Source organism: Panicum virgatum, chromosome 9N (assembly GCF_016808335.1).
Source record: "Panicum virgatum strain AP13 chromosome 9N, P.virgatum_v5, whole genome shotgun sequence".
Taxonomy (NCBI): domain Eukaryota; kingdom Viridiplantae; phylum Streptophyta; class Magnoliopsida; order Poales; family Poaceae; genus Panicum; species Panicum virgatum.
The window spans coordinates 60,162,481-60,180,424 of record NC_053153.1 but is presented as its reverse complement, the minus strand read 5'-3'; the positions used below and the strand labels follow the sequence as shown (position 1 = coordinate 60,180,424).

The following is a 17,944-nucleotide window of genomic DNA, read 5'->3' as shown; positions in this document are numbered from 1 at the left end:
TTTCTTCTAGATGGTTTCTGAATATTGAAAAGAGTGTTCTCATGTAACTGAAGGGTGTCAAAATAATTAGGAATTATAAAGATTTATTTCAATTAATCTATTCAGATTTTCTGATTGAGAGTTCATGTGATTTTGCATTGTAGATCTTAGACACTTACCAGGAAGTGTGAAATGTAAACGAATTAGTGTTGCTATTGGGGCATTAGTCACATCGTGCCTGCAATGTCGCAACTCTTTCTAGACCCTTCATTATGTTGGTAGGGTGAGGCCACGAGCGACGAAGAATAAGGGCTTAGACAGAGTTGCGACATTGCACGGCACGCAATGATGACTAATGCCTCAATAGCAACTGTAATTTGATTACATTTCAGACTTTATGGTAAGTGCCTGTAAAACTCGAATATGAGGATATAATAATGTACAAATTTTAATTATAATTGTGAGAGTAATTATTAGTGTTTTTATATATTTTCATTGTTATTTGTAAGAGTAATTAATGTGATCATTGTAATTGTAATAGTAATTAATATTTGTCTTGTAATTGTAAGAGTTTTTTCAATCAATTTGAAAATTAATGTGATTTATTTCAATAAATTTATTCGGGTTTTATTGTAATTGTAAGAATTTATAATGTTGTGAAAAATAAAAGTGTTTTCCAGTAAATATGGCTTCTATAACTGGAGGGAGTGGCATCGGTGGGGGTGATCGTTGTCCTTATGGAGAGAAGGGCACAACTCCAGTAGGTCGCCGGTCCAAGAAACCTAGCGCTTTTCATAGGGCAGTGCTCCGTTTTTGGAAAAAAAATATAGAGAATGTGTGGCAAGGGGCGAGGAACCTCCGTTTGATCTTGAGGATTTGTTGCGGCGTTACGGTTCATCACCCCCAAACCCGGAGGTTTAACATATCGTTTCTTTAATCAACATAAATATTTCATAACCCATCTCTCTCTCTCTCTATATATATATATATATATATATATATATATATATATATATATATATATATATATATATATATATATATATATATATATATATATATATATATATATATAGTGTATGAGACAGCAACAATGAAACAACCTATGTGGCTACTACGTATGTGAGTACATGTTGGATTTTTGCTGCCGCAGCTCGATGATATTGTAACTATTGATAAATATTGCAAGAAAATTTTACACTATAATGAATTGTTGACTATTTTTAGATGAAGTAGTATGAATTTGGATTCTTTAAAATTCATAATAATATGAAACTTGAGAATGATAGTATGTTAAAATATTTATTTTCTTTTTTATGTTTTATGCATATATATGTGATAGGTGCCGGAGGAACTCTCAAACGGAACTTATCTGAATGAAGCAAACATTTATATTGGGAAGATTACTCCACCAACTGTGGTTAAACTGTTCCAAGAGCAATTTCAGAAGGAGTTCAAGTTGTTCCTTACATTGCGGTACAAGGAACTTGTTGGTGGTGGCCGTATGGTGCTGACATTTCTGGGCAGAAAGACTGAAGCGATGTTGTTGCACGGTGAAGTCGACAGCATGTGGGAATTGCTTTCCAAAGCTCTCCAATCTTTGGTCCAAAAGGTAAGTAAGTTTAGCTTCTGAGAATATGTCGATCATTCAAAAGATTTCCATGACTACTCATTCATCATAGAACTAAAGCATTCTATTGTCTAAAATCTCCAAATATAAGGGCCATCCAAAGATCAAACTGGTAGTGTATCCAAGCAGCAACTACACCTAATTACACAGGAGAAAATTGACAAATGTTTTATTGCCACATCCCAGCTGCAAATTGCATTATTATTGTGAACTTAAGAGTGTACTCATGCTGTAGGGTCTCGTCGAAAAGGAGAAGCTGAACTCCTCTAACCTTCCATACTATGCACCATCAGTGGATGAAGTAAAGGCATTGATTGAGAAGGAGAACCTCCTTGACATCGAACACATAGGACTCTTTGAGTCCAACCGGGATCCACTTGATGACTCAGCCAGTGATGTGGTGCTGGATTGCGCCAGTAGTGGCAGAAATGTCGCCAATAAATGCATAAGGGCAGTGATGGAGCCTCTGATCCAGTGGCGGAGCCAGGAGAAAAATGTAGCTGGGGCAGGTACAACGGGGACTTCGCCGCAGGCTACTTGCAGCCTGCAGGACCCGGACGCGCTGCAGCAGGGCGTCCCCTCTGGTGGCCCGCCGTAGCGCCGCTAGTGGTTCTCCCATCGGTGTCGAGCTCCAGCACGCTGAACTCGACGGCTGGCCTAAGCCCCGCCGCCAACAACAGCCACAATAGCGGTGGTAACGGGTCGTTCGAGCTGTCCACGCAGGAGAGCTGCAGCGCCAGCCAGCTGCCCAGCTGTCGTGGCTGGAGCTGGGCACAAGTAGCGGTGCTGCCGCCGCCTTGGACCAGTACGGCGCAGGGGCGAGCCCTTGCCGATCCTGCTCTCCCACCATGAAGGCTGCGCCACCGCCGCCGCGGCGTGCCCGCGTTGCCGATGCCGAGCGGCGAGCGCTAGGTCTGAGAGGAGGGAGGGCCGAGGGGATCGATTGGAGTCTGGAGCCTTGGAGTGGTGGGCCGTGGGCCTCTCACCTGGTTGGCTTAGCTATTAGACTTTGTTTGAGCTTGGGCCGCTGCCTGCCTTCTATGCTGGACGCGAGAGAACGAGCGGTGGGTAACCGCCGACCGGCGAGGCGAGGGGCAGCCGGAGCTCTGGAGGATTACCGGAGAAGACAGGGGTGTAGTGGAGCAACCACAGCGGTAGGTGGGGCAGCTGCCCCACCGTGCGGTATGGGCAGCTCCGCCTTTGCTCTGATCATCGAACACTTTGGTGAGGCCATACTTGATGAACTGTTCCTGGCGTTTGGCTCCATGGTTGCAGAATACCTCGAAACAATGAAGGCCAAGTACCCTGTCATTGTTGTCTCCTTGAAGAAGGCCATGCATTGAATTGAACTTAGGAGTATATATGTGACGTGGTGGTTGCAAATATACACACAATATTTATCTTTGAGCAACTGTGAGCTTTATGAAATAAACCAAATTTGTGCTTCTATATATTATCCAAATAAAATGAAAGTTGACACATTTTGTTGGAAAGCGTATAAAAGCATCTCCATTTTTGACTCTTTATTTGCCTCTTCATAAAGATTCACTACAAGAAATGTAACCTTCTATGACGGATTTCTTGTGACATTTTTATAGGACGTCACGAACGCCATGACATCTATGGCGTTTTCATGTTTTCCGTCATTGATGTGCATTCTGGATATTGAGGCCCAGACTTTTGTGACGTTTTATCAAATCTGTCACAGTTCGGCCAACATGTTAGTGACGTTTCTGCAAATTCGTCACAATCAGCATGGACGCACCAGTAATGTTAGATAAATGTTTATTTAATTAAAAATAGGGTAAAAAAATTGGGCGCAGTATGGACCTACCTGTTATGTTGGACAAATGTTTTTTAATTAGAAAAGGGTAAAAAAAATTGGGCGAACCACGCTGCCTGTTATGTTGGACAAATGGTTTGTTAATTAGATTAGAAAAGGGTAAAAAAATTGGGCGCATGAAGGGACTTGAAAAAATTTGGCGCACCATGTACAAAATAGCCCGCTATTGTCCGCTATTACTTTTTTAAGAGATCTCCTGCTACGCTATACAACATTTGTCCGCTATAGGGTTTTTTATAGGATTTAGTGATAATAAATGTCCGCTACTTCCACTAAAGATGTAGCCAAAAGAAATAAAAAATCAATATAAGTATGGTGGACCATAGACAAAGCATCACGGGCACAATTAGGCAGTCAAGAGACGTGTTGAGTCTATTTTAGAATGTTAGACCAATGATGCTTCTAATTTTGTATGTATTATGGACGTATGGCTATGAAAAGTTTGCTGAAATTGGTTGCATTACTGGTGTTATTGGCCACATTATGCATATTTTTTTTGCAAACCACTAAATGGATAGCTCCGCTATAGCTCTCTTAGCTTTTTGGAAGGGTTTCCGCTAAACGTCTTAGCCCGCGATTTTATACCTTGGGCGCACCACGCTGCCTGTTATGTTGGACAAATGGTTTTTTAATTAGATTAGAAAAGGGTAAAAAAATTGGGTGGGACTTGAAAAAATTGGGCGCACCACGCTGCCTGTTATTTGTTTAAATTTTATACCTTGGGCGCACCACGCTGCCTATTATGTTGGACAAATGGTTTTTTAATTAGATTAGAAAAGGGTAAAAAAATTGGGTGGGACTTGAAAAAATTGGGCGCACCACGCTGCCTGTTATTTGTTTAAATTAGAAAAGGGTAAAAAAAATAGGGCGCATGGAGGGACTCGAACCCTGGTCACACAGACCATTCTCAACCTGCGCTGCACTACCACACGCCTGCGCTTTGTTTGTGTTTTTGCACGATTTTATTTTAGATAACACTTCTTTTCTACCATCACGGCTGCAAATGAGCCTTAGAGCACTCCAGCCGGGCTTCTATTTGGGTGACTAAACTCACATTTTAGTCATTTTGCTCAAATTTCCATCTCCAACAGGCCCCTACTTGGATGACTAAAATAAGGGGGTGACTAAATTTCATCTCCCACCCCCTCAATTTGGTCACCCTCTACTTAGGCTACCAAAAGTAGAGCCCACCATTTTTTAGTCTATTTAGTTGGTGCTGCTGGAGTAGAGACTATATTTTGGGTGACTAAACTTGAAAAGTGGGTACCTAAAATGAGATTTAGTCACTCAAATTTAGTCACTCCACTGGAGTTGCTCTAAGCGCCCTTCATCCTCTGAGTCGCCCGCTTCTCTTCCGACGGCGCCTGCCAGGCACGGAGGCGCCCGCTTCTCCGCCTCCTGCCCACAGCGTCCGCCTGCCCTCCTCCCTCCGCCTGCTCCCCTCCATTCCAACCTGCTCGTCGCCCCAAATATGCGCGACATCACAGGCGTGGGCGCAGCTGCTCCTCTGCCCCCTCTCCCTCCCTCCCGCCCGTCGCCTTCAGATTTGCGCAGCCATGTAGCCCCGCAGGTGCGGGTGCCGCGCCAACGCGCCGCCATGCCCCCAGCTCCCCCGCTGCCACGTTGGTAAAACAAATCGGCTGCCCTCGCCCTCCTCCAGCGGGTACAACAAGTTACTGACTTTTCTTCCTTCACTCTGTTAGAACGTGTAGCTTTGAATAGGTGCATAATTATTCATTAGTGGTTTTCTGCATTGTTTGGTCAGATGGATCGAAATTGGGTGCATGAGAGAATGTTTTCCACTGAACACATTGATGGAGTCAAAGAATTTATGAGCTTCGTTCAAGGAAAATTCAGTGAGAATGTTGAAATTTTGTGCCCATGTGCTAGATGCCTTATTCAGAAGTACCTTTGTCAACCCCTTGTCAAGAAGCACATATTGACGAATGGAATGGACAACAGTTATACTCGGTGGATTCATCATGGAGAGAGCTTAGATGTAGATGTAATTGATCATCCTAATGATATGCATGACAATGTTGCGGGGGTATATGGGCAATGTGTGACAGACGATGATGGTGCTGATCATTTGGAAGGGATGTTAGGAGACCTACACACTGCTGCTGCAGAACAAGCAAGAGATAATGGAGAAAACCAGGATGGTGATACAGAATCTCATCACCAAGAGTCTTTTTTACAAATAGTCATGAGAGAGGCAAAGCGTCAACTTTATCCTTGTTGTACCAAATTTTCAAGATTCTCTTTTGTGGTGCAGCTTCTTCATATGAAATCACTGTATAGGATAAGCAATTCTGCATTTTCAGCAATATTGAAGCTATTGGCTGAAGATTTCCCAGAATGCAATGCACTCCCCACTTCATATAATGAAGCAAAGAATCTTCTAAAAGAGTTAGGTCTTGGATATGAATCAATACATGTGTGCTACAATAATTGTGTGCTGTTCAGAAAGCAATATGCCAAACATGACAATTGTCCCATTTGTGGTATGTCAAGATGGAAAGACCCAGAAAGAAAGAAGATTCCACAAAAAGTGTTGAGACATTTTCCATTGGCACCTAGGCTAAAGAGAATGTTTGCGACCAAAGAAGCATCAGAAGAAGCACAATGGCACAACTTAAAGCGGCAGCCTAGTGAGAAGGAAATGAGCCACCCTACTGATGGTGAGGCATGGCAAGATTTTGACAGAGAATTTCCGGATTTTGCAAAAGATGCAAGAAACCTTAGGCTTGGCCTTGCCACTGACAGGTTCAATCCATTTTCGAAAAAGAACACAAAATATAGTATGTGGCCTGTGTTTGTGTTGCCATACAACCTTCCACCTTGGGCATGCATGGAGGAGTCTAACTTCATGATGGCTTTTCTTATTCCTGGTCCCACATCACCCGGGAAGGATTTTAATATATTTTTAGAACCCCTTGTAGAAGATTTACTTGAGCTCTGGACAGGTGTGCGTGCTTATGATGCTCTTGCTGGCAAAATGTTTAACCTTCGTGTTGCAGTTTTGTGGTGCATTCATGATTACCCAGCTTTGAGCACTCTATCAGGGCGTACAACAAAGGGATATTTTGCATGTACTTATTGTGACAAACACCCACTTTCCTATCACCTAAGGAGCAAAATTGGGTATTTTGGACACTACCGTTTTCTTCCAAAGGGACATCGCATGAGGAGAAACAATGAATTTGCCGGCCTTCATTAAAGCAATGATCCACCAGATGAATTCTCTATAGAAGAACTTCTTGCTGAATTGGAGAAAGTTACAAATGTTAGACCTGGGAAGGCGCAAGGTAGTGGGAAAAGGAAGCATTCTGACATGGAAGGTGGTCATGTGAAAATTTGGAGCTGGATTTTTAGTTTATGGAAATTGCCATATTGGCATAAATTGAAGCTAAGACATAACCTTGATGTCATGCACATTGAGAAAAATATATGCGAGAGTCTCATTGCAACAATTCTAAATATAATTGGAAAGACAAAAGATACACTCAAAGCGAGGCTTGATCTAAAAGATTTGGGAATTAAAAAGGAGCTGCAACTTAGAGGGGACGGAGATTCTTGTGAAATGCCTCATGCTCGATATACCTTGTCAACAGAAAAAAAGAAGGCCTTTTGTGATTTTTTACGGGAGATAAAGTTTCCAGATGGATTTTCTTCCAACATCTCAAGTTGTTTGAATGCTGAGGGAACCAAGGTACAAGGTCTAAAAATACATGATTGCCACATTATTTTGCAAAGAGTCTTACCAGTTGCAATGAGAGGATTTTTGGATCATGATATTTATGAAGCAATTGCAGTGTTAGGGAAATTTTTCTGGGAATTGTGTAGCAGAACTCTTAACAAGGATGTGTTGGCTGAAATGAAGAAAGAAATCCTTATAATATTAGTAAACTTTGAGAAAATCTTTCCCCCGGCATTTTTTGATGTGATGATGCACCTTGCTGTACATTTACTGGATGAGGCATTGCTATGAGGTCCTGTGCAATATGGGTGGATGTACCCAATTGAAAGGCGGTTGTGTACATTGAAGTGTTATGTGAGGAATAGAGCACGGTCGGAGGGTTCAATTGCTGATGCATATATTGCTGATGAATGCCTGATATTTTGCTCTAAATACATGGACAATGTGGAAACAAGATTTAATCGGGAACCAAGGAACAAGGGTTTTTCTAATGAAGAAGCCTTTGATGTTGACGTTTTTGGGCATGGAGTTAATTTTACATCCGCGCCTAAACTTTTATATGATGAAAATTGTTTTGATCAAATGGTGTGATTTGTGCTGAACAACTGTTCTCAAGTTGATAATTATGTGGAGTATGTTCTATTTTCTTGAGTTGGTTCATTGAATTGTGTGTACTATGCTTTAATTTACATAAGCTGACTTCATTCTATTTTCCTGCAGGTTGTTCAGAGATGAATTGGAGAGACAAGGGGTGCCAAACATTGAAAGAACCCTTCGGTGCGGATTTCATAGTTAGTTCAGGAACCATGTAGGTGTTCATAGGCATAGAGTTTTAGGCTTTTGGGTTCCACATATTTTCTATGGATTTTGATATATATCTGTTTCATGTGGCAAATTATGATGAAGCGGAATGCTGGCACAGAAGAGGTAGATGATGATCTCTTTTCCTTGGCATGTGGTCCTGATTTTAGAGTTAAAAAATACTCCTCATGCATTGTCAATGGTGTGAGGTTTAACACGGTTGACCGTGACAAGAATAAGATGACACAAAATAGTGGAGTAATGACACAAAGTATACATAATGGACAAGTCACGGATTTCCTTGGCAATTTGAAAGAGATAATTCAGTTAGATTATAACGGCGATGAGAGGTCCGTAGTTTTGTTTAAATGTGACTGGTTTAAACTAGATGGAAAGAAGACTGCACTTAAAGATGATGGGTTTTTTAAAAGCATCAATGTTGGAAGTTTGTGGTACAAGGATGATTGTTATATTTTGGCCACTCATGCTAGGGAGATCTTCTATTTGCCAGACACAAAATTTGGTAAAAATTGGCAAGTTGTACAGACATTTGACCACAGGCATCTTTATAATGTGAGTCAAACTGAGGCTATACCATATAATGCTCCTGCCTATCAAGAGGATGAGTCTTGTGAAGAGGAGGGCATGCGAAAAACAGTTTCTGACATTGCATATGAGAAGCCCTTAAATAGAGATGATGAACAAGGCCCTATCTTTGAAGCTTCTGAAATTGGTCGGATGATGAAACAAACTAACAAGAAAGTGCATCTTCACAGTGATGGTGAAGATGAAGAAGATGACACGCTTTTGGAGTACTGCAGTGACGATGAAGGAGGTACCACAATTGAGGTCGACAGTGATGATGAATAAACTGTAGTGAAATTGCTCCAATTTGTAGTGAAACTGTTGTGTTGTCAGGGCCATCCAGTATAGGACCCGGCTACTTGTACTTGAGACCATGTTTCCTTGTGGAATCACATTTATGGTTTTGTTTAATTTAATAAGATTTATTTTGACCGTACAATATTCAGTATGATTGCAAGTCCATTGGTCCATGCTGGAAAGAGTACCATTAGTCTCTGTTTAAGAACAAGGAGTCATGCTCATCTCAGCAGATTGCAAAATGTGTTCCTGTAGTTATTGCCATAAATGTGTTTCTGTAATTTTGCCTTGTTTATTTATGTAATCTGACACTTTCCTGTGATGCTTTTGTATTTTGAGACATTTTCCTGTGAAGAACCTGTGTTTCTATCATGCAAAGTGGGCAACAGAATGCAACATGGCAGTTCGAAACCATGTGCCTATCTTAAAGCACTGGAAGGACTACAAAAAGCAACTTGCGCTGTTCGATCTCTTTATGGGATGTCTTCGTGTAAGTACATTTTCTGATCCTTTTCCCCATGTATTTGCAATAAGAACCATTATTTTGTGAACTATTTGTAGGTCATATACTGTAACACCCCGTCCTCCAAAGCCGCACTGCCCAGCCCTTCCGAGGGGCGGGCACGCGTACACATAGCACCCTGCTTACACTTTCGTTCTCTCTTCGTGTAAAAGGGTTAATCCGAAGGTGCTATGACTGGGGGACAAAGGCTTATAAGTTGACACCACCCTTGCTCAACTAGCAATGTGGTACTAAACTCGCGCATACCATGCTCATGGGCCACTACTGGGCCGAAACAAATGGACCGGATGTCACACCCCCCCAAGAACTCGACGTCCTCGTCGGTCCAACTCACCCACACTGGGCAAATGTTCAGGACCGCCCCCTCTTGGTGCACGCCTGTACGTCCAGTGCCGGTGCCATATGCCATGCTGTATGTCACATCCGGGCCCACACGCGCCATGCGCCATATGCCCGCACACTGACCCGTACGTGCAATCGCGAGGGTCGGCTCTGATACCATTTGTAACACCCCGTCCTCCAAAGCCGCACCGCCCAGCCCTTCTGAGGGGCAGGCACGCGTACACATAGCACACTACTTACACTTTCGTCCTCACTTCGTGTAAAAGGGTTAACCCGAAGGAGCTATGGCTGGGGGGACAAAGGCTTATAAGTTAACACCACCCTTGCTCAACTAGCAATGTGGTACTAAACTCACGCACACCACGCTCATGGGCCACTACTGGGCCGGATGTCACATATACACCATGGTCTTTCTGGTTATTTAATCTATTCAGATTTATTTTCCTATCTGTTTAATCTATTTAGATTTATTTTCCTGGCTGTTTAATCTATTCAGATTTGCAGCAGTGTTTCTCAAATCTTTTTAGATTTATAGAATCTACTACCACCCTTGCTTATCTATTTTAGATATTCAATTCCTTCTTTTTTGAATAGGCAAAGTTTGTTATAGACACAAGTGATGCTATAATTAAAAAGACTTGTCTTAAGATGATGATGAAAGCAGTTCGCCAACAACATTACAAGCTGAAGAAGAAGTATTTTGATCCTTTCCCACTACATCTGGTTAGGAGAACTTCTCCTGTCGCTTGCATGTCCAATGAACAGTGGATTGAGATTGTGGAATCATGGAAGTGTCCCAAAATGATGGTATGTCTCTTCCTAAAATCAAAATTTTTACTTCTATATGCTATTTTATTTCTTCCTAAACTGAGGTCTAATGCGTGATTGAACAATGGATTCATTGTCTTTGATGGTAGGAAACATATCAAGTGAACAAAACCAACCGAGGCAATGTTAAGTTCCATCAAACTACTGGATCCTGTAGCTACATGGTCTTTGTTGAAAATAATGTTGTAAGTTACTCATGTTGATGTGCAGTACATTTATTTGGATGTATTCTTCTATATAGCATACACCTCTCTAGAATGACATCCTGTACTAGCATAATTCATTTGTCTTAAATGTGGTTCATAATTGATGTCGTCACTAGCTGCCACTAGCAATAGCCCTGTCTTTTTTGTTTGAACTGAACATGCTTTCAACCAAACATGAACTGAACCTGAACCTGTTATGCTTGTGTGCTACATGAACCTGTGATGCTTTGTGCAACTAGAACCTGTGATGCTTTTACTACTTCATTTTTGGAACCTGTCAGTTAAATTTGAGAACATGTCATTATGCTTCATTTCAGTATATTTTGAGAACATGTTAAGTTTTTATTGGCTCATATATGTGCTGTCCACTGATTATATATATATATATGTTGATTTATCCATCAAGGCAACAAATATGGGGACATGGTGTCCTTTTTTCTTTCAAAATTAACCATACAGATCAACAAACAAGACAGCACATTGGATGGATATACAAATTGTTTTCTTGCTGTCAAAAGTAATAGCCCTGTCTTTTTTGTTTGAACTGAACACGCTTTCAACTGAATATGAACTGAACATGTTGTTTTGTCATTTTTTTTCATTTGGAAGAAATTGAAAATAGACAATACTTTAAATTCAACTGAACATGAGCTGAACACAGCAAGCAAGTGTCTAACTGCTATATCTAAATGATATTTTCAGGGAGAGAAATACAAGGATGAAGAACCAAATGCAATTGATTTGTTCAAGGAGTGCCACTACAGCAACAAAAAGAATGGCTACACGCCTCAAGTACAGTCAGCCATAGTAAGATAACTATTCAATTGTCCTCGTTGAATGATTGTTTTTTATCTATATTTCATGATCATAACCATGTGAAGCGTCCCCTCATAAGAGAAGACTTAAATGTGATACAATATCAGTCCCAGGAGGCTGATAACACATTTATTACATCAGATGGTACATCACCGTACAACTCTTACGCAGTAATGGGCAGTGAAGCGCCACTATCACGAGGATAACAACTAAAACCCACACAATGATATTAACTACGAAGAGATCATCAAAGTCTTGCGTCATACGGAGCTCCTGCGGGTGACCCTATCCACAGGCAAGGTTGGGTGCAGGACGGAACCCCTGCTCAACGTCTTCGGGAATAAAGTCTGGATCTTCTTCTGTAAAAATTAGAAAAGGGGTGAGTACAAACGTACTCAGCAAGTCCAACCACACCCACGGAGGGGGTATAAACAGAATATAATGCACAGGGTAAACCAAGGGTAAGGCTAGGGTTTAATTTGCGGAAAGCTAATTTTTATGCATGGGTTTATTTAAAAGAAAGGAGTTTTCAAAAGCCATTATCTTGCACTGAGTAGCACGTAGGGTTGATCCACACAGGATCCAAGTTTTAAATTGCTACCGGACTTCTCGTCCACCGTAGCACACGGCACAACTGCCGGACACTTTCCCAAAATAATTCACGCCAACCCATCCATTCCCAGAAGAAACACTAGTTGTGTGACCAAACCGTAACTCGCCCAGTACCATGGGCACGGCTATTCGAATAGATTTTTAACTCTGCAGAAGTGTGCAACTTTACCCACAAGTGGGGTACCACAGCACGATCACCTTAGTGTCGGTGCAGATCCCAACAGAGCCATTACCCACCTTAGCTAGACCTGACTAGCCACCACGGGATCCACCAAGGGGCTATTGACCTATCACCGAGGTTTAACCGGGGCATAAGTCACACAGAGCTTATCCCTTCTCCTTGATCACTCGTTGTTCTCAGCTCTCCTGCTGGCTATCAGACTAACTAGTGAGGTTTATGCTAAGCCGTTGCCCATACAATGATCAAGTGGTTTGCACGATAGTGGAGTTAGGTAAGATGACACACCAACTCAGTCCTTAATTGTGACAAGATGGATATCTCCCTTCCTTGCTCAACCACACAGGTACGAGCACACCATTTGGCAATTCACACAGAAGTGCCATCCATCCCGTCTAAACTCATCTTTCGAAAATTTCACATTTTCCCTTCCCACACACACTCACACATTTTTCCTTTTGTAAAACAAGCTATATCATGTTTAAGGTCCTAAGCGTTCTAGCAGCGATTAACGTCCAAACAAATCACATTCAGACATTAATCTAGGTGGTCAAGGAATGGTTATAGCAAATCAAGGGGTGGCTATCCAACCATGTTTTCAGCAGTCAAAATGTATGCAGTTTTGTAAAACAGGCCAATAGGTTGTGTTTATAAAACTGGGACAAAATATGCATCAAAGTATGGAATTGAACTTGCCGTTCTCAAATCCTTCCGGGAAGTCTTGCTCGAGGTATTGTCCTTCGGGTCGGGGCTCACGGAACTGGTCCTTGTTCACTTGCTCGCAGTACTGCTTGTCGACGGGTTCTCCCTCGTCCACACCGTGATCTACGACGCACACAATCAAGCACACAATCAAGAAAAAGAAATAAAGGTTTTATCGTTGAGTTTGAATCGAGAACAATTAAGATATGGAGATAGGAGTAATATTTTTGGGCGGTTTCCTAATGGCATGGACAAAATTATGTTAGGGATGGCACGGTAAAGTTTCAGGTCAATCGGAGAATGTTTGGCGCATGAAATTATAGGTCGAAGAGGGGTTTAGAGGTTAAACTAGGGTTCAGGGGCCTCTTTGTAATTATTTTTGAAAGGGCAAGGGCCTGATTGGAGTTTTAGAAAATAACCAGGTTATTTAAAAAGGGTCAGGAGTTTATTTAGAATTAAGTTTATATGGTAGAAGGGTTTGTTTTGGAATATAATAAAGGAGAGGATTTATTTTGCAAAAAGGCTAGAGAGTGGAGGGACTCTTAATTAAAAAGGAAAAAGGGCAGGGGGTCTGGGCAAATTTGCACTTCTTCCACCTCCCCCCACGCAGAACAGAGGAGGGGGGCGCAGGGTGCCGGCGGCGGTCCTCGCCGGTGGCCTAGGGCATGGCGGCGGCCGGGACCAGGGGGAGAGAGAGAGGAGGCCATGGGGAGTCGATTCCTCTCCCCAATTTCAGAGGAGGGAGCCCCGCAGGGAGGGGCGCGACGGCCATGGCCGTGGTGGGCAGGCAGCGGCCGTGGGCAGCGTGGCAGGGGCGGCCAGAGGCGAGCACCGGTATGGGAAAAGAGAGAGGAAGGGCCAGGGCGCCTACCTTAGCCCTTGGCTCGAGCGAGGAGGCAGCAGGGCGGGCCGGCCACGGGAAGCAGGTGCGGTGGGCGGAGGCGCTAGCGGCGGCAGCGATGTAGGGCCGAGGAGGGGGTGTGTGGTGGCTGAGCGGCTCGCGGAGCTCGGGGGCGTCACGGAGGACCTCTTTATAGGTGTGGGAAGGCGGTGGGGCGGTCGGGGCGCGGTGGAGGCCGGCGTGCTCGGTGGGCGGCCTTAATGGCGCTCGGCGTCGCGGCGCGGGGAGCGGTGGCGCGATTTGAGGCGGCACCAGGACGATGCGACGGCTCGGGGAGGTCCTAGCGGCGCGCAGGCACGTGGAGGGGCTGGCTGCTGTGCTCGGCGTCGGGTTGTGCGGCTCGAGCGGCAAGGCGTTGCCCTGTGCTCTGCAGTGCGGCGGCGCGAGCGGCAAGGCAGCATAGGAAGGCGGTGGCGTTGCACCGGTCGACGGGCGGCATGGCGAGCGGCACGGCCGCGTGGAACACGTGCCGCGCACAGGCTCGTGCGCGTGCAGCGCGTGGGGGCACAGGAGGGGCCGGCGGCGAGCGGCGCGGCGAGCAGCGCAGCGAGCGTGGTGCACGTGCGCACGCCTGGGCAGGGGCGCGCGCTGAGGCGATGTGGCAAGCGAGCAAGGGTGCGCGCGTGCCGCGCGTGCCGCGCGTGGAGCAAGGGCGGTGGCCGGTGGTGGCGCTGTGGGCTCGGGCGGCGCCGAGCTGCCCAACTCGTGCGGCGTGCGGCAGAGAGGAGAGGGAGGAAGGAGAGAGAGGGAGGAAAAAGAAAAAGAAAAAAGAAAAGGAGAAAGAAAAAGGGAGAGAGGGAGAGAGAGAGAGAAAAGAGAGAGATCGCGACGGCGGGATTCGCAGCGGCGACTGCGTTTGGACGAGCACGCGCGCCGGTCGGCGACGCGCTGCGAGGGGAAAAAGGGAGATGGAACGGTGATTGAATTCAGGTGTCGGGACAGAGATTCGATGGGAAAGGTTTCGGGGGATTTGGGGTTTAGGGATGATTTGAGCCCAACGATAAAAGGAAATTTTTGAAAATTATTTTTAGCGTGTGGTTTGTTTTGGTAAATTTTCGGGCTGTCACAAACCTACCCCACTTAGAATGAATATCGTCCTCAAGATTCGGCTGGCTCCTAAACAGATGGGGAAACTCTTTCTTCAGAGCATCTTCTCGCTCCCATGTAGCTTCTTCTACTCCATGTCTGCTCCACTGAACTCTGCAAATCCGTACTTCGGAGTTTCTGGTCCTCCTAGTGACAGTGTCCAAAATCTTGACAGGTACTTCCTGGTACCGAAGGTCTGTTTGTAGATCTATTTCTCCTTCTGGCACATGTTCTTTCTCGGGTACCCTCAAACATCTCCTTAGATGGATACATGGAACACCAGGTGTATATCTGACATTCCTTCTGGTAGCTCCAGTCGGTATGCTACAGCTCCGACTTTGTTCAGAACTTGGTACGGTTCAATGTACCGAGGGGCCAACTTTCCTTGTACCTGAAATCTTCGAGTTCCCCGAATAGGTGAAACCTTAAGGTATATGAACTCTCCCGGGTTGAAGTTTATTTCTCATCTCTTCTTGTCTGCATAGCTCTTCTGTCGAGACTGGGCGGCCTTCAGCTTTTCTCTAATCTTGGCCACTCTTTCTTCTGCTTCCATTATGAGTGCGGGTCCGACTAGAGCACGTTCTCCAACTTCTGACCACATAAGGGGAGTTCTGCATTTTCTTCCATAAAGAGCCTCGAATGGTGACATGCCCAGGCTTGCTTGATAACCATTGTTGTATGAAAATTCCGCATAGGGCAGACTCTGCTCCCAATCCTTACCATAGGTAAGGACACATGCTCTCAACATATCCTCCATAATCTGATTCGCCCTTTCTGTTTGGCCATCCGTTTGTGGGTGATAGGCGGAGCTGAAATCCAATTTGGTGCCCATTGCTTTATGCAAACTTTTCCAAAACCTAGAGGTGAATTGGGTCCCTCTATCTGAAACAATTCTGCTAGGCACACCATGCAACTTTACTATGTTTTCCACATAAACCTTGGCTAGCTTTTCTCCACCGTAATTGGTCCGCACGGGTATGAAATGAGCCGCTTTATTGAGTCGGTCCCCTATTACCCATATGGAGTCATGTCCTTTCTGTATTCTGGGCAAACCCACTACAAAGTCCATTCCTACCTCATCCTATTTCCAAACCGGGATGGGTAGGGGTTGCAACAATCCTGCTGGCTTCCGATGTTCGGCCTTGATCCTTTGACAAGTATCACAATGGGCGACAAACCGTGCAATATCCGCCTTCATTCTCTTCCACCAATATTTTTGTTTTAAGTCCATATACATCTTGGTGGATCCTGGGTGGATGGAGTAGGCCGAGTTATGGGCTTCATCCATGATTATTTGCAAGAAGTCTCCTTCCTAGGGCACACAAATCCTATTTTTATACCATAAAGTTCCCCCATTATCCACTCTAAAATCTGGTGCCTTATTTTCTCCAGTCTGCATTTAGATTTCCATCAAGTCGTTGTCTGAACTTTGGGTTTTTTTGATTTTATCCTCCAGAGTGAGTTGAATGCTCATGTTGCGATTGGAACCTCGAGGGACAATGTGCACATTCAATCATGCCATTTCTTCCTGCAGATGGGCATCCTTGGGTCCATAAGATTTCCGGCTTAAGGCATCGGCTACCACATTAGCTTTGCCAGGGTGGTAATGAATTTCCACATTATAGTCCTTAACCAATTCTAACCACCTTCTTTGCCTTAAGTTCAAATCTGGCTGGGTGAAAATATACTTCAAACTCTTATGGTCGGTGTAGATCTGGCACTTATTTCCAATTAGATAATGCCTCCAAATCTTGAAGGCATGCACTACTGCTGCAAACTCCAGATCATGTGTTGGGTAATTCTGCTCATGAGGCCTGAGCTGTCGGTAAGCATAAGCTACTACCTTCCCATCTTGCTTGAGGACACATCCTAATCCTTGTCAGGATGCATCGCTATAAATGACAAAATCCCGATGAATATCCGGTAGGGTCAGCATTAGGGCGGTTGTCAACCTATTCTTCAATTCTTGAAAACTTCTTTCATATGACTCTGTCCAGGTGAATTTCTTATCCTTCTTGAGCAGCTCCGTCATGGGCCGGGCTATCTTGGAAAATCCTTCAATGAACCTCCGATAATACCCAGCTAATCCAAGAAAGCTTCTGATTTCAGTAATATTGGTCGGTTGCTGCCAGTTGGAGACTGCTTCGACCTTCTCAAGGTCCACTGCTACTCCTTCTGCGGTCAGAATATGACCAAGGAAAGCTACTTTCTCAAGCCAAAATTCACACTTGCTGAATTTGGCATATAACTTATGTACTCTCAGCTTTTCCAATACTACCCGCAGATGTTGCTCGTGCTCCTGGACACTCTTGGAGTAAATAAGTATGTCGTCGATAAAGACTGCGACAAACTTATCTAACTCGTCCATAAACACCTTGTTCATGAGATTCATGAAATAAGCAGGTGCATTGGTGAGTCCAAAAGACATCACCGTAAACTCAAACTGCCCGTAACGGGTGACAAAAGCTGTCTTTGGGATGTCGCTTTCTCTAATCTTGTGCTGAAAATATCCTGACCTCAGATCAATCTTAGAGAAGTACTTGGCTCCTTTTAGTTGATCGAAAAGGTCATCAATCCTGGGGAGGGGGGTACTTATTCTTGATGGTAACTTCGTTCAGTGCTCGGTAATCTACACACAACCTCATACTCCCATCCTTCTACTTGACAAATAGGACTGGGGCTCCCCAAGGCGACGAGCTTGGTCTGATGAAACCAATTCGTTGTAGTTCTTCCAATTGCTTCTTTAATTCTGCCAATTCAGAGGCTGCCATCCTATAGGGTCTCTTAGCTATAGGAGAGGTTCCAGGGAAAACCCCAAATTTTCGGGCTGTCACACCATGTTTCCTGCTTTCTTGCTAGACTCAAATGGAAAACACAATGTCAACAACTATAGAAGGTGAAAAACCCAAGTCTGC

At 44.2% G+C, this 17,944-nt stretch overlaps 1 protein-coding gene across 1 annotated transcript; it reads left to right on the top strand.

Moving 5' to 3' along the window:
* The first annotated feature begins 664 nt into the window (after positions 1-664).
* On the top strand, positions 665-3,094 carry LOC120689197 (inactive anthranilate O-methyltransferase 1-like). The gene is made up of 4 exons (XM_039971514.1): positions 665-739; positions 1,322-1,591; positions 1,845-2,073; positions 2,813-3,094. Exons 1-4 carry the CDS (start codon positions 665-667, stop codon positions 2,950-2,952), a joined length of 714 nt encoding a protein of 237 aa, XP_039827448.1. The 3' UTR covers positions 2,953-3,094.
* The last annotated feature ends 14,850 nt before the right edge of the window (positions 3,095-17,944 follow it).